The following is a 26973-nucleotide window of genomic DNA, read 5'->3' as shown; positions in this document are numbered from 1 at the left end:
CTTTTGTTTACAAAGTTACTAATAAGAACACTTGAGTTTTCCTAAGCCTCTCAACACTTTATTTTTGTGTGCATGTGTAAAAAATATAAAAACTTATGTGTTCTTACAATATTCAATATTTGAATTTTTTTGTACCCTTAATACTAAAAATTTATGCTAGAGTTAGTTTATTGTACAACCAATTTTCTAATTTTGTAAGTAGTGTTGGTGTAAATAAAAAAAATGCAGCGCCTGTAATATGGAATTCTGGGAATAAAAAATCTCAAAAGTATTTATTTAATTAGTAGTTAAATCCTTTTACAAATAAGTTGGAACCCCATATGAATTTGCGTAACAAAAGTACAGCTTACTTTTACTCAGATCCACGGGTAAAACCTAAGTAACTTGTTTCACAAAGATGACCAACCAGTCATGAAAACCCACAATCTTAGTTTGTTTCATTATAATTTTTTTCTGAAAAGAAATGAATGTTTCATGTTTTTGTGCAAACTTTAACTGCTATTAGGATCACGCACTATGTTAATTTACACCATCCAAAGTATCCTGGAATTCATAGGGAACTACTCCCTCCGCCCCTAAATAAATGTCGTTTTCGCTTCCCGAGAAATAATTTTGATTAATTTTATATAAAAAAATATTAACATTTATGATACATAATTAATATCATTAGATAGATCTTTTAATCTAATTTTTTAATAAATTTATTTGGAGATACAACTGTTACACATTTTTTCTACAAATCGAGCCAAATTTGTAGCACGCACACTAACGACGACACTTAAAAAGGGACAGAGAGAGTAGAGTGGATGGGATCATGGAGGATGGGATGGTTGTTCAAACTTGAAAATCTGTCCATTTCTTAGGTATGTCAGCATTCAGTACAGGTTGTGATCATGGACTCATGATAGTATCTGGTCCCCCACATATACATTTGAAGTCAAGCACTAGTGGGGACAAGTACCCTATTTCTAGAGCTTTAGACCGTCCACGGTGGAGGGAGCAAATGAAGGAGCAAATACACTGTTTGACACTGTAGATGCACTGTTTGGCACTGTAGACAGAGAGGACGTGGGAAACGAGGAGAGAGCAAATTTGCTCTTGCTCCCTCCGCTGTGGTCAGCCTTATAATAACAAACTAGCAATCGAGTGTCTGATTCATAAGAGCCCATATATAATAAATGCATCCCTTTAGTCTAAAAATAGGGACAAATAAATCGATTGCTAAAATGGCTTCCACCCAAGCATTGTCTCCCTCCCTCTTCCACTGTAATAAGAGCAGGTATAATAGAGATGAGTCAGCCGGCGAAATAAAGTTACACGTCAGAAACATCCGACGTGGATGGGCGAGAGACCAGGAGAGAGAAGCAAGAGGGCGACTCGTTCTTCGCCCGGCTGAAGCGCTCGCCCCTAGGAAAAATCGCTCGCATCTCGCCCGCAGTCAGCGACGAGCAGGCGCTTCGGCCTCCTCCCTCGATTCCGTGCTCCTTTCTCTGCATACTTGCATTAAATGTTTGCTCTTAAATGCTACAGCCTCTCTTAGCTAACCTAATAGTTAGCTCTATTATACTAACTGACTGTATAGAAAGCTTAATGTGACATGGTTATACCATTTAGCCTGCAGCTGGCTAAACCATTAGCCATGCTCTAAGCCTCCATGTGATGAATTCTGTGGGACCACTAACCGCAGAGGTTTCATTGTAATCTTTCAGGGGAAAAAGATTATGCCAAAGTGTACATCCGTTATCCGTATAATGATACAAAGCTCCAACTAAATGAATATACGTATACATAGCACCGGTGTACTGTATATACTTGTACTATGCAGCTGTGTGTACTCGATCGGGCATACGCAGGCAGAGGCGTCTACTGCGAGAGGTTGTTGAGCACCTGGAGCAGCACCTCCCTGAAGCGGCCGACGTCGACGGCGATGTCCTGGCCGTCCATAAGCGTCTGCCTGATGAACATGAAGCCCTTCTTGTGCAGCGACGTCGGGTCGGTGAAGATCTTGTGCCCCGGGGGGAACTTGTCCTTAAGCGTGCTCTCGCCGACGGCCACCTCGTACTGGATGTACCGGAGCCCCATCGCCTCCGCCGGGTCGCCGTAGTCCGCCCGCGCCATCCACTGCAGCCCTCCCCACGGCACGATCTGCACCAGGGTCGCCCCCGGCGGCAGGAACATCATGTTGGTGAGCCCGGCGCCGTGCACGCCCACCAGCGCGTCGCACGAGTTGACGAGCGCCCCGACCTGCGCGATGTCGTTGCCCACGTCGGACTCGTTCACCACGGCCTCGAACCCGACCTCCTCCGCCGCGCGGACCACGGCGTCGAGGTTCAGGAGCAGCCGCGTGCGGTGGCGGGAGATGACCAGGAGCCGGGGCTTCCGGCCCGTGCCGTCGCCGAGCCGCGTCGGCGCGTCGCGGGGCAGCGACAGCGCGCGCCGGACGAACCGCGTGAAGTCCGGCGTCGCGAGCCCGTCCGCGCTGCGCGCCCGCTCGATGATGAGCTCCTTGTGCGCGCGCAGGCTCACCACGGCCCGCCGGAAGCAGTGGACCTCCCCGGCGGCGCCGGCCCTGGCGAGGTCCTGCGGCGCGTGCCGCGACAGCGCGCGCAGGAGCTTGTCGTACTTGACCAGCCACCACGACGACACGTCCGCCATCACCAGCTGCACGTCGCCGCCGTACCGCCGCGCCGTGTTGTACAGCGGCACCAGCACGTCGGAGAAGTCGTGGAAGATGTTGCCCGTGTACCCGCCGATGGAGAACACCACCGCCGGCGCGGCGTGCTCCCGCGTGCACCGCGGCGCGGCGCCGCCCGCCGACCGCACCGTGACCTCCGTGATCCGGCCCATGCACGTCTCGTCGCCCTTGCGCGGGTACGGCCGGACCCGGTGCCACTGGCCGCCGTCGGCCCCGCTCGCCGCCGGGTCGACGACCACGAACGCCGACGCGTTGGCGTCCATGCGGATGTCGCCGGCCATGTCGCAGATGTCGCTGCGGAAGTCGGAGAAGTCGCACAGCGGCTGCTGGTGGTCCCCGCCGCTGGATCCTGCACGCGTCGTGATGTCACGTTGGTTAATTCGTTAGGCTCGGTCCCGTTTGGTTTGTGCTGTACTAGTAAATAATGATATTTTGACTACTAATTATGGTGTCAAACAAAGTCTGTCTATGATCCTTTCTCAACATGAATGCCTTTTTTTTAAGGAAAAAAACACCAAGTTGACCAGTTGACAAGGTTTGGTCGGGCGTTGCTTTCGCCGTCCCGTTGCCCCTACGTGCTGGCTCGTGGCGCTCCTCTTGCGGCTGCCGAGCTGGCTGCTCCTGGAGCTTGCTCTGACCGCCGCCGGCAGCTCGCGGCTTCCCCTCTGCACCGGACACCAAATCGAAATAAGAACGTGACGTCACATCACACACATCCTGTTACTGTCCCAGCTAACTGGCACCGGTAAGGCATCCACCGTGCACGGCGGTATGGTGGATTTTGTCGGTCAGGCAGCCTAGTCGGGGAGCACGGACCTGGCCGGTCGGGCGCGGTCGCCGTGGTCTCCGCGGCGGGTTGTGCGGTGGCTGTCGCGGCGGCGTCTCGGACCTCCTCCGTCTCGGCGCCTGCCGGGTTCCAGAGGTTAGCTAGTCAAGCTCACGACTTGGCGCTCGTGGAGCGGCCTGGCTCCGTTCCCGCATGAACGCGTACCTGGTGCTGGCTGGTCGTCGGGGTTGGACGCCGCGGCAGCGGCATTGCCGTCGCCGTCGCGCTCGGCCTCCTCCGGCTCCGCCGCAGCTTCGCTGGCCTCGGCGTCGCTCCTCTCCTCCACGATCACCGTGTCTCTGACCCCTGATCGGAGAAAAGCAGAGAATTCACGAACTGAACCACGACGCTGACAAAGGTTGGTGGCGACGTACATTCTGTGGCCGTCTTGTCGCCGGCGCTCTGCTCGACGCTCTGACGCAGGCTCCCCCCCTGCTGCTGCTGCGGCCGGATGTCCACATGGACATCCCCACCTGTTCAAACAGCACGCACGTTGACGCCACGGGTCCAAGCAAAGGAGAAGATCGCTGCCTCATCACGTCAGCGTGCAACTAATAGTTTTTCTCTCTCTTTTTTTTTCTAAAAAAAATCTGTTGTGTGTTCATTTCACCGTGGTAATCGGTGATTCAGCCGGCGGCAAGTTGAGGGAGGAAACCTACCGACGCCGGCGGTGGAGGAGGTTCGGAGGGTCTTGACGGCGGCCGGCCGCCGGCGCGCGCCCTCCAGCGACGCCCTGGGGCTCACTGCGAGCAAGCAGCGTGGACGTGTCAGCACGCCATCGATGAAGTGAAGTGCGTGGTCGAAGAGAAATGCGTGGAACACTGACCGGTGTCGAAGGCGGTGGCGTCGGGGCGGGAGGAGAGGAGGAAGACGAGGCAGATGACGAAGCAGCCGACGACGATGGACAGCAGCCTGAACCGCTGCGACTCCAGGCGCAGCGGCTGCTGCAGCTTGCCGCCGCCCCTCCCGGCCTTGTCGCCCGCGCCGCCGCCCTTCATGCTGCCGTGCAGCTGGTTTATTCTCTCCCAAGAAGCTCGGTGCTTACGCGTCTTCCTCCAGTAGCTAGCTAGCGTGAGGACGCAAAAGCCCGGAGCGAGCGACTAGCCCCAGCCAATGGCGATGCCCGAGCCGAGAAGAACTCGCTCTGGTTTCCTCTCCCTTTTCTTCTCGTGCAGCTCCTCGTAGGCTAGGCCCGCTCGCTGGCTGCGCGAGGCGAGCGCCAAGCTTAGAATAAAAACGGAAGGCGAGGCTGCGCAGGGCAGCTCCGCCTATATACCCTCTCGCCGTGCCCGGCGCCTGTGTGTTCACGAGGCGGCGGCGCCGGGTTGGTGACGGAGCGTCCGGCTCGGGGTGCCGCCAGGCGCCACCCGAACCGGCCGTTTCGTTCTGCCGCGGATCGCGTGGTGATTGGACCGGCGGGTATGGACCCGGCGCGGGCCGCGAGTCCGCGACGCCCGCCCCCCCGCCTGCCGGGGAGTGGAGGTTGCATCGTGTATGTATCATTGATCCGGGAGCATGACCCGGCCATGTTCCTCGTCTCCCCAGCTCAGCCAGCACGTCGGGCCGGGTGCTACTCGAGCGTTCGTGCAGGGGCATTTTTTTGTTTTTTTTCTCTTCCCCTTGAGTCTTGGAATTTTCCATGTGATTCTCTTGCACTTTGCGTGCACCCGTGGTGATGGCATGTTTGCGTTGATTTCTTTCTTGACCTTTATTTTTTTTAATTTGGGACTGGTAATTTTCACAAGTTTTTGTTTAGATAATAATGGGATAGCTCTACACTCGCCTCTGAATGAGTTCTTTTTTTCCCCCCGAGTTCTGCACCTAGCCATCTTTTAGTATATATATGTTCGTCCAATGGCTTTACAAAGTGCTGTTACAAAAGCTAAGGTTGTTGTGATGAGATTCCACTCGAGACCAATGGGAAATCGGGATTGCTAATGTATGATTTTACAATTTGGTATTTGCCCAATTATTTTTCTTTTCCATTCACACTCTACATTCCCCTCACCCTATGTGATCGAATTAAACTCTGTTCAGGTGTTACGATATGTGTGCCTGCGCATGCATACTACTCCTTAGAGCAAGGCTAATGATTTAGCATGCTGTAAGAATCTTTGTAGCTCATCTCTTAGCCCACTTGTATAGTTGTTTAGCTCTCTATTATTAATACATGGCCAACTTGTCTACATCATCATAAATTTTTTAGTTTTTGTGTCAAAACTGGCTGTAAGTTTACTTCTCCTTTCTCTCTTCTTCTCTCTCCTCCACCTCAGCATTCAGCATCTTTATACCTTACTATAATACTTGCTCTTAGTTTGCAGGAAGCCTTCCTCTAGTTTTTGGTCAAGGAGGGAAGACTGGCTTAGGGGCGGTCTGGGGGAGGCGGTCGGAAGGAAGAGTGGTTTAATGGCGGAGGCGGTCTGCGGCATGGCTTCTGTTGGAGTTGGAGGTCGTGGTGACAGTGCAACTTTTTGGGATGTTGGAGGATGGCTCGTGGAGGATGCTGATTTTCTAGGTATGGATGGTGTGCTGCTGAAATTTTGGCTCCAAAAATTTGGTTTTAGAATTTTTAGACACTAGACCTTTTTTGTTTAGGCGCTGCCTTATGTTGTTTATGCACAGGACTGTTAAATCGGCAGTCTTTAGGAATTAGTAGGCGCCAAATTTTTGTTTTGGCGGGAGTGTTCTGGCGGGTGTAGTGACAGATTTGTAAAGAAAAATCCATTCCGGTGGGCTAGAGAAGTAAATAAAGAAATGATAATCTATTTGATTTTGGTGTGGCAGGTGAACAATCGGCCTAAAATTAAAAGAACCCATTAACTGAAGTGTGCACTTAATGAGGGGTACATGCGATATTTCTTTATCTTCATAATCTATCTGTAAAACTTTAGAATGCCATGCATTTCAGAGTATATCCTTCTGCATTGGGGTTGGGAGAAAGGATTGAAGTGTTGGAGGTGCAGAATATGGGTGATTGACTCCAATGATTTATAATGAGCGGTAGTAAGAATTGATGTGCAGGAAGAGAATCAGCTAGAGGTAAAAGAAAGTACTACAACCGTTATTGAGAGGGTTGCAAAATGGTTGAGTTTAATATACCTACCTTTTTTTTTCTCCTTTGGCTCAAATTTCTGTAAGGCTTTAGCACCCAAGACCAAACCTTTCTTCCCCTAGATCTTTGCCCCCATTCTCCTGGTTTCATGGGCAAGTCAATTGTGCCGGAGACAGACAAAGATAGATACAGAATTCGATGTGCACCGCATGGGACGGTTGATCGCAACCACGGGATAAACTGAAGTAGCTAGCCAATTACACGCAGATCGCTCTGACAATCCAGTATTAGTAACTCCGTCTGTCCCAGGCAAGCATATCAACTGGCATCCTTCACGAACCCTCAGTGAGTTAACGTAACGGTAGTGTGTCGTCAAATGGGGTAAACATATTCATAGAGCTAGCTCATGGCGACGTCGTATTTAATTTGACAACGGAACAAGAAGACGATGCTTCTTCAATTTTTGTTTTTTTTTTCTTCCCAGAAAAGACAACTACTCTTATGATTGGTTGGCAGATGGTATATGATCCGAGCAATTAACGCCGTGGTACTATATATTTTTCTCAAAGAAACAAAAACTAATTAATGCCCGCTGTATTTATTATATATATTATATGTGGCGTGGTCTCGTACTCTTGTACCACTACGAGCACGGTAGGTGATCGATAACTTCACTGAAACAAAGATATTAACACACTACTGAAAAAAAAACAGAATTCTTTTCTCTCTCCGGGAAAATGCATATACTTCTAGAAAGCGAATTTTAATTTGACATGAGGCGGCTACGTCCGAATGAGCTTTCAAACACGTCCAAATCTCGAAAAGAAGGGGATTCTAAAGAGAAGATTACAAAGTGTCCAGCTGTTGAAATGATGATCTACCTATTATCAACTCTCTTCTCCTTATTAACTAGCAAGGTGGCACGCGCAAATAGCGCGGGAGCTAGCTCTTTTTTGTTTTAAAATTTAGGCTCTTTTTTACTGTAAATAAATTTGTCCAAATATTTTTTGTTTCATTGTCATTCTTTTGCTCAAATGGCACAAACCGAGGTGTCACATTTTTCATCATATTTGTGTCAGATGATGAACTCTTAGTAAAAATAATATCTTATATAGAAATATATCTTTTGTGCTTATTGAAAGTATTGTATTTTTTGTATTGTAATTTGAATTCGTGCTAGAGAGTTTTAGGTATGGTGATAAACTATCCTTAAGGTTAGAAGATATGGGTGCATAGTGGTTCTATGTAGTTAGCAGGTGAATGTAGTCCAGACCCACTCAACCTGAACCAAATTATTATGTCCAGCTAGGTTAGTTATATTTGACTTCTTTGTTCAATCTTGTTTTGGCGAATGCATTATTCATTTGTCTTGTAGCCATGCCCAGCGTTGCATCTTTAATTTTTGCATAGGTGATGTGGCATCAAGAAATAAACCGTGCTGAAGGATGCGTTTGCCATGGCTAGAGGTGGCATCCATGGTGCATCTTCCTGCTATGGCCAATGATGTGGGCAATGATATCATAGAAGTTGAAGCATTCCTCGATGCAAGCTCCTTCTCATATAACAGCGTGATCCTCAATGCATATTAACTTTTCCTATTGTTTTCATACTAATGGAGAGTACCTTCTATCCGATTTATCATGTTTTAAAATCTAAGTCATATTAATCCATATTCAACCGCAACAAACTTGATCTGTTTTATTCTTCTATTTTTTATATATTCTTCTAATACATCTATCGGTTATAACTTGCATCTATTGCTTACAAATAACATAAGACTAATTTTGGGTCTAAACTTCGCACCTAGTGCCGTCCTATGGGCAACTTTCAGACCGAGCTCAGGCTTTCCACCATTTCTTAATTGAAAAACAATTAAATTATAATGTCGGGCTATGCTCTCATGAGGCCGAACTTCTCAGGCCTGGTTTCCTCTGACCAATCCTAATCCTACAAAGGGTGAGCGGGGCAAGACCCAATGGGCTCGAGCAGAGCCTAAAATGCTTAGGTTTACCATTAATATGATAATTTCTTGCCCTCAACATTAACATTTTGGCCTAATGTTCTTATATTGAAATTTATGTACTATGTAGATAGATCTGGGTATCAAGATTTTTCTATTTATGCATCGACTAATTATATTCTACATGGGTTTTTGATCTATGTAATTTGCTTGGAAATACAACTTTTCACTATTTTTCTTTTCAATATAGTTATTTAATACATGTATTTGATATGGAATTTTTATTTTTACTACTTACTTAAAATTTATTTAGAATACTACTATTTTCCCTTCTATTATAATTTTAAATTCAGCTATTTATTGGTCGTACTCAAGATGAATTCTTGGGATCAATCTACATAATTAGAGCATCATACAAAATCAATGATGTGAGTTATTTTTTTCTCAAATAGCATGGTAGCTTCAAGTCATATTTCAAAATTTAGCTATTGACGAATTTTATTGCATAAGCTCTATACATAAGTAATTTGCTATCCAATATTATTGGAAATCAAATGCCAATTTCTAATTTTTTAATTAAATAATTAGTTATTTGTCAAATGTATTTGCCATAGACTCTATATTCATCTTGGTTTCATCCCAATTTGTATAAAAATAAACTACTAATTTCCTTATTTTCTTAATTTAGCTATTTATTAACCTCATTCGTCGTGAGCTCTTAGAACAACTTCCTTTCCTTATTCTTCTAAAAAACCTGTAAATTTTTATTGTTTATTAATTTCTTTGTCATGAGCTCTTTAGTAAACTATTAATGTTATTAATTTATTTTTTGAATTTATCCATGAACTCTTTATGTTATTGTAGACTGGTCATAATAAAACCCAACGATGTGTATTCTTTTCTTTTGTTTTCTAGATTAATATTTTAAGCTCTAGTCTCTGTTGACAAACTGGCGGCTTGTTTTAACACCACACTATTAAATACAAAAAAATGTTATAAGGTTGAGTGGGCACTTTATAAGAGAGGCAAAGTTGACGTTTTATCCGTTGATTAAATAGATTATTGGTGCCGCGGACACGTAGACCTCATTGAATGCATTCTATTTGAATGTTCACACGACCTATTTGGAGTTCAGATCATGGAGTTACGTTTGGCATAAGATTTGAAAAAGGAAGCTACAGTAACAACGGGTACTGTATACAAAAGAGAGTGTTGATTTGCGAGTGTGATGATGAATGTGCTTGTGTAGATTAATATTACTGCCTACTCTAATTAGCAAATGAAGGAGCTTGGCTGTTCTTAACTATTGCCCCATACCACTTTATCATTACTACTGATGATGTGGAGTACTATCATTACAACAGCTTTTAACAATCAATCGTTTATTGTTCGTGAGGTGGTAGGTAGGAACGTGTTCATGTGGCGTGCTGGTGCTTGCTTCTATTAACATGACAGTTTTTACTTCTTTTGCCGAAGGTGGACTCTCTAGGCTAGCCCGACCGGTAGATGTTTTCTAATTAATTTGACAATTCCTTACTTATTTTGTTGGACGTGGACTCTAGCCTGGACCGGTAGATCTTTTCTAATTAATCTGGACGTGGACTCTCTAGATTAATCTAGACCGTTAGATCTTCATAAAATCCGACGGTGCACATTCTTTTTTTTAGATTAACGTGGGAATTTCTAGACTCTCTCGGCGAACATGGTGGCTTCTTTTAACTTTTTCTAACACTCCCTTATTAATATAATAGATAGATAGATAATATATGCCGAACTGCGAAGTTCAGTATCTTTGAAAAAAAAACAGAACTGAAATGATAATATAGCTTGGCATAAAAAAGAACAAGTAGCGCCCCGGACATGCATGCAAATTCCGGATTGGCAACATCTGATTGCATTGCTTCCCTGACATGATAGTTGATCGAAAGTCCGAGACACAAGCCAGAGAGAAGACACACTACCACAGCACAAAACCATCAACAGCTCATCCTTCGGTTAAACGAGTGCTCCTTCCGTCGGTAAAGTTAAAAGTTTTACCGGCCGGTGGTAACTCTGTATCGTGGTGCAGCGATACAACAAGGCACAGTGCCGGATAAGTTCAATGCCATTGCTAGTATTTTTTGGAAGAAAAAAATTTACAAAACTAGCGGATTAATTTCCGTGTTTTATTGGACCACCAAGCTAAGGGCCGGGGACATATTCCGTGCCTCAGGATGCCTGGACACACGCATCGCCTTTGCCATGAATCATGCATGAATGTGGTCCTCGCCGGTGGACAGCGATATTCTTTCCTTGTACAGTTGAGGGAAGATCAGATAGTGATGCACCACTAACCTCCGGCTCTCTCTCTCTCTCTCTCTCTCTCTCTCTCTCTCTCTCTCTCTCTCTCTCTCTCAGCAGAAGCTACGGCTCTATGTGCTACCTAAATCTTCACATGCAGCATCAAAACAGAAGCCCTCAAGCCCCTCATTTTTAGAATTTTTTAGCGGTTAGACTTGTACATAGCATGAGAATTATTGTCCGTGGAAGTTTCCCCTAAAACTAATCTGATTCACATGACATTCATACTCCATCCGTTCATCGAAGTAAGGTGTTTTTCGGCATGCCCTAGCCGGTATCTTGATTTTTTTAAAAAAAACTTTTGATCAACAATTAGTTAAATTATATGTGTGTTTAGTATATAAAACTTGTATCAACAATTTTGCATTGAAAGTGCTTTTAAGATGATACTATCTCAATAACAGTTAACATACATCGATGAACGGAAGGAGTACATCCCAAACGGATGGTGCTGAAAGTGTATCTCTAGTTGTACAGAGCAGTACAGTACTGCCATCTTTTATTTGTTCTTTTACTATGTGCGCCATCTATCAAGGCTATCAAGCAAGGACAACTGATTCGGCTATTTTCTTCTTCTTGTGCAAGGACAAATCGGTTCACTACTTCATCAGCCTCATTATTCTTCCAGCGCATACAAAATAAAGGCTGCCTGCTGTATATGATCCAGAGAGACGTGTCTAATTATAGCGTGTGTCCAGCCATGCCGCGCACATATATACATACTGGTCCGAATTGAAAGTGCAGCATGGATACATGGACTCGAGGGTACGTCGCTGTCATTGATCGTTTGGTGGCATAGCTAGATCAGCTGGGGCCTGGGGCCGGGCTTAACAGTTAACAATAACTTCTTGAATGATTAAGAGGAAACAAACAACTTGATCGATCACGGAGCCGGAGGCCAATAATCTAATTTTCTTGTGACAGAATTTGGAATGTTCTTGGCAGCCGGCCGCCGGGGCATGCAACTCGCTGATCGTTTGCTAGCAGTGGTGTGGCACATTCCACCGTGCCTGCTTAGTTTAGCTGTTGCATGATAACGTGCGTGCATTATTGCTAACTGCTGTGTGATTGCGAGCAGAGCCCGCGCTGACCTCATCACCTAGGCACCCACACACTGTGGATTCACATTCATGTCTCCATGGATTCACTATTGATCATCTCTCGAACAACTCCAAGAGACTCTCTATATCCATCCCGATTGTTAGGAATGAGATTTTGATGGAAAATACCCTCTAAGAACTTCTCGAAGTGGTTATCTAAATATAGCCATTATCTATTCCAGATTTCTCGCTAGCCAAAGATACATAGCGAAAATGGCTCTCTAGAGTGTAAACAAGATATAGAAAAACTGTTGGAGATTGAAAATGTATAGAAAGTGAATTTTATGTAGATGACTCTCTAAATGGTGATTTAGAGAGTGAAATTTAGAAAGACTCTTGGAGAGGTCATGCACCAGTCACCGGCGTGAAATGGAAAATCGATTGGGATGAAGTAGGCTGTAAAAACACTGAAACTTAGTCTGCAGTTTTCTTTTCGATAACAAACTTAGTCTGCAGTTTATGAGAGCTTTGCATCATGCAAATTACGCAGATAAATACCGTTCCATCTGCAAGAGCCAATATGTAGTCATAGGCGGTATGCTGAAATCATTAAAGAACGGCCCAATCAAGATACTCCTGGGCCCTTCTGGGCCAAGACATTCTAATGTTCGAGTTATATTCTAGCTTCACTTTGCATGCAAAAGCCTTTTTCTATTTTCTTTTTTTTTCATTTATCAATTTCGATCTATGTGAAGTTCACAAATTACGTAGCATAGCTGTTATATTATCTTGGAAGTTTAACTTATTTGCAGACTACAGATTTTATGCTCTCCACTCTTGACTCTGTTTGTGTTTGGTATGGGGTAAGGCTAAGGCTTGAAAGAGGCCCAATTTGCAGCTATGATGGCTTGAAGGGCCCGCTTCGCCTCCTTCCACTAGTGTGTGAGTGGATGCATGCCAGATAAAGGAGCCGAAGAACAAAATTACAGTACCTGCTAAGAAAATCCTAGGCGGCTAGGCCATGTTTACGTACAAAGGTTTTGGTGTATTTGCATGTTTACATATATATTGCAGTTTTGCATAGTACTTTAGGAGTTTTATAAAACTCCACTCATGACCTCTTTTTTGAAACCATGATTTGGCACGCATCTTGTGTGTTTTATACCATGATTTTCTTTATTAGAAAAACAACAGCATCCAAAAAGGCTACCGGTAAAACCCTACTGAGTGCAGTTCTAGAAACATTATATTTATATTAATTATCTACTTTTCCATGTCCAGGACCTTTGTAATCATTTATGTTTTAAAATAGATTGCATGTGTAAGCACACACAGCTTGAGAAAATAGTTGTTTTGTCGAAAAAAAGTAGGAAGCCTTCGCCTTTTTATCAACTGGTCGTGTGCACCCGTGTGCCACAGGCCCACTGACACATGGTCCAGTCCTTTTTTTTCGAGACGGGTTCACCCCATTTCCATTACGCAGCAACGGAAATACAAACATTCAGACAAGAGTTGAAGGGAGAAGGGGGAAGGGGGAAGTTTAACCCGTCAACCTTCAGGACCGCATAACCTGATTCAGGTTATGGGACCTGTCAACATTACAAAACAAACTAAGCTCCCAGGATTCCCAGGAGAGTAAGGAGTTAGACCACAGTTTAAGATTCCCAGGATTCCCAGTAGAAACTTGAAAAGACCAAACAGCACCCGCACGATCAAACATCATCTTCAGCCGCATCATCCTCGCTCTTGTCATCTTCAGTCACATTGGGGAGAATCCTTGGAACGCTATCTAGTTGCACTGCCACAGCCCGATGAACGCACGCCAGCAGGGCCTTGACGCCTTCCAGGATTTTACCTTGCATCTCCGGTGGATAGAGCCCTGCCCAGTAAGACATAAAGGAGCAAGCATGATAAATAATCTCAGCTGGGTGTTTGATGGTTTTAGAGTCAAAACATGCTTTATTGCGGCATTTCCAAATTGCCCAGTTGACAACAGCGAAGATGAAGTGGTGAACTGAGCCACCGTTGGGCAAATATTTTTTGATCCAGCTAGCAAATCCTCCGACATTGCCCGGCAGCTCATGAGCACCCAAACAAATTGCTATAAAACACCAATTCACCTTAGCTATAGGACATAGGAAGAAAAGATGATCCACTGACTCAACTTGAGAGCAGAATGAATAGGTAGGATCACCAGGCCATTTTTTCTTGAGCAAATTATCCTTTGTTAGAATGACTTTGTTCTTAAGAAGCCAGGTAAAGATTTTGATTTTGTAGGGCAACTTAGATTTCCAGATATGTTTAAAACATCTCCTAGAATGGCCACAAGACAGGTGGTCATAAACAGATTTAGTGGTGAAAAGACCTTTGCTATTCCATTTCCATGCAACCATATCAGGACTATTTGCAAAGTGGTAATAAAAGAAAGTGTTAACCAGATTTAGCCATTGATCAAAAAGAAAAGGTGGAAGCCATCTGTTAAAGGACAGTTGCCCCTCCAACCTTAAGAACTTAAACACAGTAACCTCTTGGTTAGAGCAAAGATCAAAAAGTACAGGTTGTACTACACTCAATGGTTTGTTATCTAACCAATAGTCTAACCAGAAAAGAGTGTTCTTCCCATTCTTGGTGTGAATGGTCCTCCCTTTTAGATAAAACTGCTTGACCTTCAGCAAGTCAGTCCAGATGGGAGAATCATTCAGTCTGTGATGCACAACACCAACGGGTTTTCCATGAAGATATTTTACTTGGATTATCTCTTGCCAAATTCCAGATTTATGTTCCAGCCTCCACCACCATTTGCAGAGTAAACTAATATTCATTTTGGCAATATCCTTGATTCCTAAGCCACCATCTTTTTTACTTAAAGTGATGGTACTCCATCTGATTAAATGGTATTTTCTCTTAGTGCCCCCTCCCTGCCAAAAGAAGCTTCTCCTTTGTCTATCAAGATTTTGAATAATGGTTTTAGGGAATAAGTACATGGACATATGGTATATGAAAGTGCTTGTTAGGCTAGAATTGATCATAGTAGCCCTGTCAGCTATGGACAGGGAGTTGCCCCTCCAAATTGAGAGTTTTTTCTCATTTTTCTCTTGTAAGGGAATCCAGTCCTTTTTTTTCTCGAACGCGCAGGAGAGCTGCGCATCATTATATTAAGAAAAAAAGGAAGAGGTTTTATCCCCAAATGTTACAGATTTGAAGGGGCTGTAACCCCCCATAAAAATACATCCTTATGACATGAACACTCCAAAACTAGGACTTGACCAGGACAGGACCAAAAACCAAATCCAAAAAACCTCTAACTGTCCCTAGGTGCCAGTGCAAGGAGATAGGAAACTCCTTTAGCCCCAGCCATAGACCACTGATGCATGTCTACACAGGTGGATGAGATGATGTTAGAGATGCTGGGTGAAGCGCCATCAAATACACAACGATTGCGGTGATTCCACAAGTTCCAGGCTCCCAAAATTATGATGGAATTCAATCCCTTAAGAACCAGACCAGTCACCCTTCGACTTGCAGTTGCCATCCAGTCCTTAATGTGCAGTCTTGAAGGACTGACAGGAACCCCGAGATATCTGATGGGGAATTCACCAGCTTGACTATTCTGATCATTGCTAATTTGGACAGGCAGAGAGGAAGATTCTTCCATGCCAACCTCATTACTAGGTACAATATCCTCATTGTTTATCATAGTAGAAGAAGAAGCATTATTATTATTACCATCCTGAGTACTAGAGGTGGAGTGTTTCTTATGCAGCTCAGCCCTAGCTTTTTCAAGTTCAGTTAACATAGTAATAGCATCAAAATTAAGAGTATCCAGATGAACCCCCATATTATTAGATTTATCAAGAATTGTACAAGAACTTAAAGCAGAGAAAGAGTTAGATTGAGATGTACCTTAAAGAGATCTTTTCTTGCCTTGAACATCCTTGTCAATAATCTGGTTCTGAATTCTCTCACTCCACCTCCTCTGATCCCTTCCAGCCTTCATCTTCTCACAAGGATTCACCAATTGTTCCACATCACAAATTGTTTCATTCATAGTACCAAGTGAAGAATCACCCAGATCAGTGACCAGAGGCTTAGAAGGTATAGAGTTAGGGTTGTCTTGATCAGGCATCCTCTTTTGGTGAAGCATTTCACAACTGGCCAATGTTACATTGTGATGGGAATCCATAGAGTCAAAGTCTCCCCCCACAAACTTGTTGACTTGCTCTAGATATTCTTCACTGCTTTCACTTGGTTCATATATTGATGCAGGTATAACACCTTCACCTTCCTGAGAGCCGAGGAATTCATCATCAACTTGCAGAGATGTCTGTAGGCCTTTGCCCTTCTCAATTTGCTTTTGGGAGTCAAGTTTACCATCCAGATTCAGTTTACTGGGAGCAGAACTAAATATCTTGGATAGAGAGGAACTAACATTTTTGCCAAAGAAATTATCATCACCTTGATCATGGAAGCGCTGAAACTTAGAAGAAAAGGAGGTCCCATCATGCTTGGGCTCTTGGCTTGTCTATTGCTTCTTGGGGCTTGGTTGCATGAAGTTGGAATCAACCTTGACTGCAACTTTGTTTTTATAACCAGCCTCAACATCAGCATCATCCAGCTCAAAGTAGAAATCATAAAGGAACATTCCCAGAGTACTTTCAGCCACAGCAGGGATCTCATTTATATCTCTACATGCTATCTTGATTCTGACAAAGTCTGAGTTGAATCTAGAATTCTCATCAATGGAGATGGTTTTCCCAACTAAACCTCCAACCTTTGCAATAGTTCTGATGCTCCTTTGGTCTGCAGGAATGCCTTGCCGTTGGCGCATGCATTGCATGGCCACGTGTACACGAACGTACAAATAAACGGGCTTGCTGGGTTCCGATTCCGACCCGTGACAACGACCGAGGCCCTGTTTGGATGGGCATATCCAAATTTTTGGATCAAAGAATCTTGTCATTTAGAAGTACTAAATAAAGTCTAATTAAAAAACTAATTGTAGAACTCTAGGGCTACTTTTCGAGACGATTCTAACGAGGTATATTAATCAACGATTAGTGAAAGGTTACTATAGCATCACTGTAGCAAATCATGACTAAATTAGGTTCATTAGATTCGTCGCGCCAAATTACACTTATCTGTGAAAAGATTTTACAAATAAACTTTATTTAATATATCATGCATGCAAGATTCCTTGATCCAAAATTTTGGATATCGCCATCCAAACAGGGCCCGAGCCGGCTTCTGGGGCTCTGCCCATGACGACGCCACAGTTGGTGCCTTGGTGGTGTGGACACGGCCGTGTTAGGCTTGTTTGACCAGTATACAATGAAAGAAGCACTCGAAAGCTGTCTAAAAAAAAAAAGCACTGGAAAGCTTCGGTTTGGCTGGCAGTGTTAGGCTGGCGATGGCAAAAGGAAAGGGCATGGCGAAACGAGGAAGGAAGCTTGGCCTGGCCGCTTTCTCCACCCGGCCGCACTGCTCATGATGCGCGCATGGGAACGGGGCACATGCTAGTGGTGCAGGGCAAAGCGGGGGAGCATATAATAAGACGGGACGGATGGATGGGCCAGATCTGCTCTCCGGCCTCCTCTCGACCTCCGTTTGTTCCCGGGGCAGGCAAGGGCGGCAGAAACGCCATGGCTTCTCTGATGGCATGCCATTCTTGTGGTAGCTCTCGGATGGCTCGCTAGTCGCTAGCTTGTGACAGGATGGCTGCGCTGGGCCGCGGCGCGGCGGCGGGCACCAAAGGCGGCGGCAAGCAGGTGGGGAGCAGGGTGCTGTTCGTCGCCGTCGGCTGCTTCCTCTTCTTCCTCATCTTCCTCCTCTCCGCCCGACCCGACGCCGCCATCGTCCTCGGCGCCCGTAAGTGTTCGTGCATCGTCTCTGAATCGCCGTGGATTAGCACCGTGAATTGGTGAAGCCAGGCGGCACTGTCGTCGTGCTCAGACTCGTCGCCGGGTGGGTTTGCGCTTCCAGGTTCGGGCGACGTCGTCCGGCCGCGGCAGCGGGTGGGGCGCCACGGCGATCTGCAGCGGAGCGCCGAGCAGAGCAGCGGCATGGCAGCCACGGGACGTACGTTACGCTAGCAAGCCGTAGCCTTCTTTGCTCAAATTCTTTGTCTTGTTTTCATGATCGGTCGTGAAGCTCCCTCTCCGCCAGCCTTCTCTTCAGGGGTTCACGACGCGGTGATCGGCGGAGCGGAGAGGAACGGCGACGTCGTGAGAGATGCGGCGCCGGAGGAGGCGGAACGTGGGAGCAACGCCGCCGCCGCCGCCGCCGCCGCCGCTACTCCAAACTCCGACGAGCGAGCAGAACCACCGGGTACGTCTTCCTCCTCGCGCAAAGTGCACGGAAGCTAGTCCACATGCGCACGGACGGACGCAAAATTTTGACCTGCAACTCCATGGCAGCCGTCGAGGACGCGGACCCAGACAAATCCTTGCGGGCCGCCGCCGACGCGCACGCGACCGCCGCGCAGCCCGCCGTGCAGACGACGCCTCCTCCGCACGGACTTCCAGGTGCGTTATTGCAAACCACCGAGTCATGCACCGGAAATTCCGAGAAAAAATTGAATGTTTCTCCAATCCCGATGCACGTTGACGGCATTCATCATGTGGTGGATTTGTACTCTTCTCCAGGGGACACCAAGACCACGACGCGTGCGCATCCAGCGGACCGGCAGCGGCGGCCGCTGTGCGACACCTCCGGCTTCCGTGCCGACGTCTGCGACCTCGCCGGCGACGTCCGCTTGGACGCCAACGCCTCGGCGTTCGTCGTCGTCGACGACGACGCGGACGGGGCCGAGTACAAGGTCCGGCCGTACCCGCGGAAGGGCGACGCCACGAGCATGGGTCGCGTCACCGAGATCGCCGTGCGGGCGACCGCCGGCGCCGGCGCGGAAGTGCAACCTCCGCGGTGCACGGTGTGGCACGCCGAGCCGGTGGTCGCGTTCTCCATCGGCGGCTACACGGGAAACCTCTTCCACGACTTCACCGACGTCGTCGTCCCTCTGTACAGCGCCGCGCAGAGCTACCGCGGCGACGTGCGCCTCGTCGTGGCCGACGCGGCCCCGCGGTGGCTCGCCAAGTACGGCGCGCTCCTGCGCGGGCTGTCGCGCCACGCGCCGCTCGACCTCGCGAAGACCGCCGCCGCCGGGGAGGTGCACTGCTTCCGCCGCGCCGTGGTCGGCCTGCGCGCGCACCGGGAGCTCATGATCGAGCGGGAGCGCGGCCTGGACGGGGTCGGGATGCCGGACTTCACAATGTTCCTCCGGCGCGCGCTCTCGCTGCCCCGGCACGCGCCCACGCGCCCCGGCGGCGGCGTCCCCGGCCGGAAGCCCCGCCTGCTCGTCGTCTCCCGCCGCGGCACCCGGCTGCTCCTGAACACGGACGCCGTGGTCCGCGCGGCGGAGGAGGTCGGCTTCGAGGTCGTCGTGAGCGAGCTGAGCGCGGCCGGCGGCGACATCTCCCGGGCGGGGCGGCTGGTCAACTCGTTCGACGCGCTTGTGGGCGTGCACGGCGCGGACCTCACCAACATGGTGTTCCTGCCGCCGGGCGCGGCGATGGTGCAGATCGTGCCGTGGGGCGGGCTGCGGTGGATCGCGCGGCTGGACTTCGGCGAGCCGGCGGAGGAGATGGGGCTCCGGTACATCCAGTACGAGGTGGCCGTCCACGAGAGCACGCTCAAGGACAAGTACCCGAGGGACCACGAGGTCTTCACCAACCCGACGGCGCTGCACAAGAAGGGCTTTACGTTCATGAGGCGCACCTTCCTGAACGGCCAGGACATCATCGTCGACGTCGACCGCTTCAGGGCGGTGCTGCTCCAGGCGCTCGAGAACCTCGCGCAGTAGGTAGCTGTTTTTTTATGCCGTGCATGCAAGTGTAGTTTATGGACAAGGATACGTGTCCATACATTTGTAGATGGATATCTGTATTGTCACACACACAAGGCACAAAAGGTGACTGTAAGAATGGTAACAGAAGGCTGAATCGTCATGGCTACACTCGTCATACATTTGCAGAGGGATGGCAATGCACAATTATACCGTGGATAAAGCCCCAAACGGGTCTGGGTTTGATAAGCTGACGTGTAACATGTCAATTGTCACGAGTTTAAAAAAAGTTTACGTGTAACTGCTTCACCCGCACCTGCTCCAATATGTCATATTCAATTGATCCTATGGTTTTGGATAGTATGTTGTGGGTGCCACTACACTACAGTGGTGCATGTCTTATTTAGTTACAAGTGAGATACACATTTATCGTGTGACCGTTTTGATAAATATTTGAAGTTCTTTCTTATTATTATGTTCTATCTTATCGTACTATTATTAATTAGAGGTTTATTTTGAAATCTCCACGTGAAGCTACCCAATCCTAGGTGGACACCTTGGGAAAAGAGAGAAATTCTAGAAATTCTCTAAAAAAGCAAAATATCTAGCTGTCAATCAATATATGGTAATCATCATTGATAATAATAGACGTTGGATTTACTTTATTCTAAAAATTACCCACCTATGCCATTATGAAGAATCAAACTAAAATGACCTCCCATATCTATACCTTGATTACCCACATATGTCATTATAGAAAAAAAATAGATCTAACCTAATTTAGATTCTATATCTATCTCTTAATTACCCACATATGCCATTATAGAAAAAATTAGATCCACCCTAATTTGGATCTTATATCTTAATTATCCACATCTGTCATTACAAAAATTTAGATTCAGCCTAATTTGGATCTTTAAAAAATTTAGGTCTATAAACTAGTACCGATCACATCTACCTTAATTATCATTCTTAATATTTTCTTCTTATTTAAATCAGGCAGTCCATTCTAAAGGGCTCATCTGTTTATGTACAAAGAGAGTCGCTATCCATTCCAAAAACAAATTAAATTTGATGCTTTTGTGATGAACAATATGTCATGGTATTGACATAGATGACTGACATTAAGATAGAGTTGGACTTACTAGCGTATTAGTCATGATTGTAATATATACAGGATAAACTATATTTACTCGCAAAGGAGTTAAAATATATTCAAAATCTATCTATTATGGTGTATGAATAAAAAATCTATTTGCCTAATCCCTTCATTCCAAACTATTAGTCATTTTAGTTTTATTCTAAGTTAAATTTCTCTATATTTGATCAAGTTTATAGAAAAAATCCATAAATATCTACAATATTAAACTAGCTTCACTACATAGGCTAAACTATATCTCGATTTATATTTTTCACAGACTTAGTTGAAATCATATGAATTTTCTTTACGATAAAGATAAAAAAATATAATTTAAAATAGAGATAGGGTTAACTAGGGACATGTAACTATAAATTATGGGCACTGCACGGGTTGGGTTGATAGGCTACGATTTAGTTTGGGCTTTTGGCCAATCAATCCGAGTACAATTTCAGCCGTGCTTTGAAGTTTCAATTTGATGAAAAATACAGTTTGATTGATGTCATATGCAGCCACAGCGGCGAACGGAGGCACAGCGGCGAATTTGCAGTTGTGTTCTACTCACTTCCTTCAATTCAGACCCTGGAAGGGATGATGAATTCATGATACACAAGGGCAGGTAACAGGAACGAGTGCCCAGCTCAGAATCAAATCAGTCCAAGCACACATTCTCACGGGGACGGGACGAAATGATCCGTTGTGGACAAAGCATTGTTCTTAATTATATGCCACTGTGACACTGTCAGATGGTGCCCATATTCCCGTTTAGGCATCGAGTGATCAACTGATGGATGCTATGTGATGTGTGATGGTGCCTAGATTCAAGTTTCAAGAGCAAAGGATGCTGAAACTGAAGCATTTTAACCTGGAAGTGCAGATGGAGGGGTTCCCTGCCCTGCTGCTCAGAGGAGCTGTCACCTGATGCCAACTGAAGCCAAGGGTCTTCAGTTACAAGCAGAGCAGTAGTCTGTTTGCTCTTTTCGCTTTGCAGAGATGGTCCTGTCCTGGGAAAACTCTATTTCATGTTCTACGTAGATGGCGCATCAGTACTGGAAAAAAGACTGATTGTAATCGGCACTCCAGCTCTTATTTAAACAAAGGGTAAAGTGACCACTTTTATCTCACTGTTTTTTTTTCGCCGTGAAGAAAAACATCATTTGTGATCGCCAAAAAGAAACACATATTTTTTTCTCAAACACGCATAACACATAATTTTTTTTTCTCGAACACACATGAGCTGCGTATCTTTATATTAAGAAAGGAAGAATGGTCCAAATAGAAAATAAACGCTCCTCACCTTGGACCAGAGTGGGGAACGTACTTGAACTAAGAAAATAGATTTACAAACAAAAGCTTGAAGTAAGGACCAGACTTTCAAGACCAACAAACACTAAACTCGGGGCACACCCAGCTCGAGGCATAAGGTATTTTGTGATTTATAAGGTAAGCATCCATCCTTTTGTGATCTAGTTGATTAGAAAAATAGTCTGAACTGGTTTGTATGGCTTATTTGGCATGACATATGTGCATCACCGCATGCCTTTAAATACTGAATAACCAACCAGGAGGCCAATAAATATATGCACGGTGAGATGTGTATAGGACTCTACTAACAAGTACGATCGAACCTAACAGTCTCATGAGTTCAGTAACCAATCAATAACATAAGGTTACAAATATGTTTTACTCCCACAATTCCTATTGTGCCAACCTGACTATGTTTTACTACTTGCCGTGCCATACAATCATTCATTAGCACAACACTAGCCTATCAACCCGTGCTCCTGCACGGGCTAATTAGAATTAATATAAAAATAAAGCTTATAGCTAATAATTATAATTATCTATCCCATGTCCTCTTTCATCTATTAATATTCTAACACATACTCTAAAATACATATATTTATCATTATCTAGTTGCAGCAGATTTATTTTGCATTACACCTCCATATGTATTTGATATATATTTAATTGAACCATTTGTTTGTGAATTATTATCTTCATCATACATGAATACATGTTGACATATATCGCGGGTAGTATTTTTATATAAATAATAACATAAATAATATACTAATAATGATAGGAATAATAATTTAGATTTTTTTTAGAATTTTATATTGTAATACTTTACTATTTTGTTGTAATTATATAATTTGGATTTAGATTTATGGGTCACTTTAACTTTTAATAATGACATAATTTGATAATTTGTATGTAATTAGAGGGTTATTTGCATTATTTTTATAATGCTATAGGTGGGTAATTTACACAAAGATTAGAAGGTTAGTTTAGTTTTTTATAATGGCAGAGGTGGGTAATTTACAGATATGTTTGGGGGGTTACTTTAGTCGATTTTCATAATGGCAGAGGTGGGTAATTTATTAGAAAAGATAACAGATCTAATGACTATTATAGTTAGAGTTGTCGAATTGATGTGCGGATGTTTTTGATTTTTATGAGAATTTCTAGGATTTCTATATTTTTTTCAGAGTGCCCACCTAGGATCCTAGGTGGCTTTTCAGATCCAATGACTATTATAGTTAGAGTTGTCAAATTGATGGCCGGATGTTTCTGATTTTTATGAGAATTTCTAAGGTTTCTCTATTTTTTCAGAGTATCCACCTAGGATCCTAGGTGGCTTTACATGGAGGTTTGAAATGAGCCTCCAATTAGTAACAGTAATATAAGGTTACAACTATATGAACTTTGTGTTAGGAAAAAAAGAATCAACAGACAAAGAATGACTATAGATGGTACAAGAAAGAATACAGAACTGTCACCTTTCTGTCACACTACAACTGAAGAAGATCCAGGGCCTGTAAAAGTGTAGGCCTGAATCTCCTGAGATTGAGCTTCACATCCAGTGTCATGAAAATGTCTGCCAATTCATTCCATCCTTGACCATGGATCTCCATGGGGTCCTTAAACACCATGTGGTCTCTGGGGTACCTCTGAGCAAGGCTGCTCTCTTGTTCAGAGATGTGGTACTCCAAGTACCTCAGCTTCATGCCGCGAGCTGACACCCCCTAGAAGTTGGTGGCCATCCAATCCATCTTCCCCCATGGAACTATCTGAATCACCACCGCTTGAGCTGGGAGAAAGATCTGGTTGGTGAGGCCGACGCCATGGACAACTAGGAGTACGTCACACAAGTTCACCATTGTTGCAAACCTCTTCAAGTTTCCCCTGGCTTCAGAGATGGTCACGTCAAAGCCTAGCACCCTTGATATGGTTGCCACTTGACAATGGTTCAGGAGCTTCCTTTTGCCTCGCCTTGATATGATCAGCATTCTTGGCTTCTTGCCTGGCACTTCACCGAGGACTAATGATCTGGCTCTTTTGAGGCCATAAGAGTGGCGCAAGAATCTTGTGAAGTCAAGCATTGAGTACCCCTTTGGGTTTCTCATTGGATGCGACCGAAGGATGAGATCCCTATCTCTCACAAGACCAGGAATTACTTCCTCAAAGCAGTGGACATCCTTGTTTGAGTCAAAATCAATAATGTCGTAATGTGATAGCCTCCGTAGCATTGGTTTGTACTTCTGAATCCACCACTGCTTGTAATTGGTAATGAAGAATTTTACCTGCCCTTTGAACCGAAAGGAAGTTAGATATAGTGGGATCAGCACATCTGACATGTTATGGAAGAAATTTCCGGTATAGCCACCAATGGAGAAGATAACTGCAGGGACATCATGGGTAATGCTGCATTTGGGAGCATCATTTTCACTTGCAGCTGCTCTGATGTCCACTTCTGTTACAAGAGGTAGCAATGAATCGTCACGGCGAGCATATGGCATAACCCGTAGGCCTTCAACGCCTTGTTGCATTGGCATAGTAAGAGCAATTAATGAGCTTCCTGGAGAAACTCGCACATCACAAGACATTTGGCAGATGATTGGCCTTGCATAAGGGAAGCCCTCATCTTTACTCTTGTCATCACAATATACCTTACTCATAGGCTTTGGTACTTCAATATATGCAACTGGTGGAAAGGAAGGAATCAAAGTTAGAAAATCCTTTGCTTAGTATGTGCTTTACAAGATAACATGTAACTTATAGATGTTGAAATTGCACTGTGTTGCTATATGGCCCGATTTTATAGCAGAAGCAATTAGTATTGTGTTTCGCCATCTCACCTGATTGTCGAAAATTTGTGAGAAAGTTTTCAGGAGGGAAACCAGACTTCGCTGAGGATATAGTCTCCCCCTCAATACCTGATTTATTATCCAAATCCGTTCAATTCTCGGGATTGCTGCTTTTAACTTCTTTATCTTCTGAGGATAAAATATGGATTAGAAATAATGACCGGAAGCAGAATGATTGAAACCTTCTGATTTTTTTAAAATAAAAACTCATCCCCTAGAATGCATGCATCCTGTGTTCTATAATGACATTGCACTTGTAGTCAAACAATTGAGTATGCACAAGATTATCACAAAATATAGCTAGGGTATAATATTTCAAAAAATTATAATTGAACACATACTGTTATAGATATAACTTGGCTTCTTTTCAAATTAACCTCTTCAAGTTAAAGCTTAGTTTTTTAGAAGGAACACGTACTGTTTTACTATCCTTCATTTTAAATGAGCACTAGAAAAGGCACTAGCTAGCAGTGACAAACACAAGGTCATTGAAAGTTTCAAGCACATCCCAAAACACTGCCCTGCCCCTAGAAGCACCTAATGCTGAATCCTTAACGACACTATACTACACTAGTATCAGCTAATGCAGGATTGAGGGCCATACCAATCAGGCAATTATACAACTGCAAAGGGGCCACCAGTGAGAAGAACAGAAGATCCCAAACCTAGGCATGCATCATACAGTACTTTGATTGCACTATCCCCGATCATGATGCAACCACTGTGGTCCAGTCCAGCACATTTTGGTGTCACTCACTCACAGCCATGCAAGCAATGATCTGGCTGGACAGAGGCAAAATGGAAAGGAGAAATAGAAGTTTCCTGAGCTCTCTGTCTGCTCACCTAATTCCGGCGAACTTCTGACAGGATCAACACTAAATCTTGCAGGAATCGAAGCAACAGGCCCTGGAGGTCCATGTCCGCCCGCAGTGCCCCGCTGCAAGGAGCTCAGAGCTCCAGCCCTTGCGGTACATGCAGCCTTGTTAGATAAAAGGGATGCAAAATTGAAGAGAATAATTTGAGAAAACAAAGAACATCAAGAACTCTTGAGGTGCCCCACCTCCAGCATCATCAGAGCTAATATGATTTTTCTCGGCCAGATAAACTCCATCGCCAGCTACAAGCACAAACATTTCAAGGAAAATTCAGTCCTAGAGCTCAAGAAGAAGAAGAACACCTATTCGGAGTGCATGGCAGGTGATCTCTGACTTACACGAGACCTGTGACGACAGCGGCGATAGGGGCCTGGCCGCGCAGATGCAGAGCACCGGGGCAAGGAGGCACGCCGCGAGCAGCAGCCTGCCAGCGAGCTGCCTGCGCCCGAGCTCCGGCTTGCCTGGGCTCCTGGCCGCGGCCCTCAAGCCGTGCCTCGGCTTTCTCTCCCTCGATGCTGGTGCTGCTGCGGCGGCGGCTCTGCTCTTGCCGTGCTGCACCAGGAACGCCATGGCGCTGAGCTAATCATCAGTCACGGGTTTTGAGGAGGGTGGAGGTGTCCATCGGAGTAAAAGAGTGGATGTGGCGCTGTGGCCTGTGACTGTGAGGCAGTGTGCAGTGCGGGTGAGACTGCCACATGTGTGGGTGGGTTCGTTCACAGTGGAGATCGTTGGCAGGGTGGAAAGCGGCCATTATTGTGAGCTCGCTTTGGAAAAAAATTCGGTGCAGCAGGGCTGCAAAGCGAATGCTGTGCAGTCCTGCCCTCGATTGCCGACGCGTGGAGATCTGAGGGAATCGACGCTCGCGATGCGAAGGGAGATCCGCGTAGCCTCCACATGCGGGCTCGGCTTCGAGCCGTGGCGACGAGTCCAGCCCAGTCGTCTCATCCTCGCGGCTGTCAGGCTCGCAAAGAAAAGCGTCGCGGCCATCGTGGTTCAGTTCGACGCCGACGCCGACGCCGACGCCGATGCCGATGCCGTTGCTATGTCCTCACGCTGGTC

General features: G+C 45.5%; 2 protein-coding genes and 1 pseudogene across 4 annotated transcripts; 1 reads left to right on the top strand and 2 right to left on the bottom strand.

The window, feature by feature from the left end:
* Nucleotides 1–1664: 1664 nt before the first annotated feature.
* On the bottom strand, nt 1665–4975 carry LOC120674255 (alpha-1,3-arabinosyltransferase XAT2-like). 3 transcript variants are annotated; one of them, XM_039955404.1, is made up of 8 exons: nt 4515–4946; nt 4348–4484; nt 4181–4264; nt 3896–3994; nt 3687–3827; nt 3512–3601; nt 3220–3360; nt 1665–3044 (listed from the first exon to the last, which is right to left on the bottom strand). In XM_039955404.1, the coding sequence occupies exons 1-8, from the start codon at nt 4517–4519 to the stop codon at nt 1864–1866; spliced, it is 1878 nt and encodes a 625-aa protein (XP_039811338.1). In that variant the 5' UTR covers nt 4520–4946; the 3' UTR covers nt 1665–1863. The 3 variants fall into 3 exon arrangements, with proteins under 3 accessions (XP_039811338.1, XP_039811339.1, XP_039811337.1); XM_039955405.1 differs by having other exon boundaries at nt 3271–3360; nt 4348–4975; XM_039955403.1 differs by having other exon boundaries at nt 4348–4944.
* Nucleotides 4976–17360: 12385 nt separating this feature from the next.
* Nucleotides 17361–19999, top strand: LOC120672057 (alpha-1,3-arabinosyltransferase XAT2-like). Its single transcript, XM_039952349.1, has 5 exons — nt 17361–17778; nt 17893–17988; nt 18076–18237; nt 18327–18434; nt 18555–19999. The coding sequence occupies exons 1-5, from the start codon at nt 17625–17627 to the stop codon at nt 19766–19768; spliced, it is 1734 nt and encodes a 577-aa protein (XP_039808283.1). The 5' UTR covers nt 17361–17624; the 3' UTR covers nt 19769–19999.
* Nucleotides 20000–23575: 3576 nt separating this feature from the next.
* On the bottom strand, nt 23576–26755 carry LOC120675927 (annotated as a pseudogene).
* Between the last annotated feature and the right edge of the window lie 218 nt (nt 26756–26973).

Source organism: Panicum virgatum, chromosome 5N (assembly GCF_016808335.1).
Source record: "Panicum virgatum strain AP13 chromosome 5N, P.virgatum_v5, whole genome shotgun sequence".
NCBI lineage: Eukaryota > Viridiplantae > Streptophyta > Magnoliopsida > Poales > Poaceae > Panicum > Panicum virgatum.
Note: the sequence above shows the minus strand (reverse complement) of the source record. Positions and strands in the feature narration are given on the sequence as shown.

Excerpts from the sequence above, each read along its gene's own strand:
- LOC120672057 (XM_039952349.1), top strand. The coding sequence starts at position 17,625 with ATGGCTGCGCTGGGCCGCGGCGCGGCGGCGGGCACCAAAGGCGGCGGC. Across the intron at positions 17,989-18,075 it reads CGGCATGGCAGCCACGGGAC|CCTTCTCTTCAGGGGTTCAC; the intron begins GTACGTTACGCT and ends CCTCTCCGCCAG. Across the intron at positions 18,238-18,326 it reads CGAGCGAGCAGAACCACCGG|CCGTCGAGGACGCGGACCCA; the intron begins GTACGTCTTCCT and ends ACTCCATGGCAG.
- LOC120674255 (XM_039955403.1), bottom strand. The coding sequence starts at position 4,519 with ATGAAGGGCGGCGGCGCGGGCGACAAGGCCGGGAGGGGCGGCGGCAAG. Across the intron at positions 3,828-3,895 it reads CGACAAGACGGCCACAGAAT|GGGTCAGAGACACGGTGATC; the intron begins GTACGTCGCCAC and ends TTCTCCGATCAG. Across the intron at positions 3,361-3,511 it reads GACCGCGCCCGACCGGCCAG|AGGGGAAGCCGCGAGCTGCC; the intron begins GTCCGTGCTCCC and ends TGTCCGGTGCAG.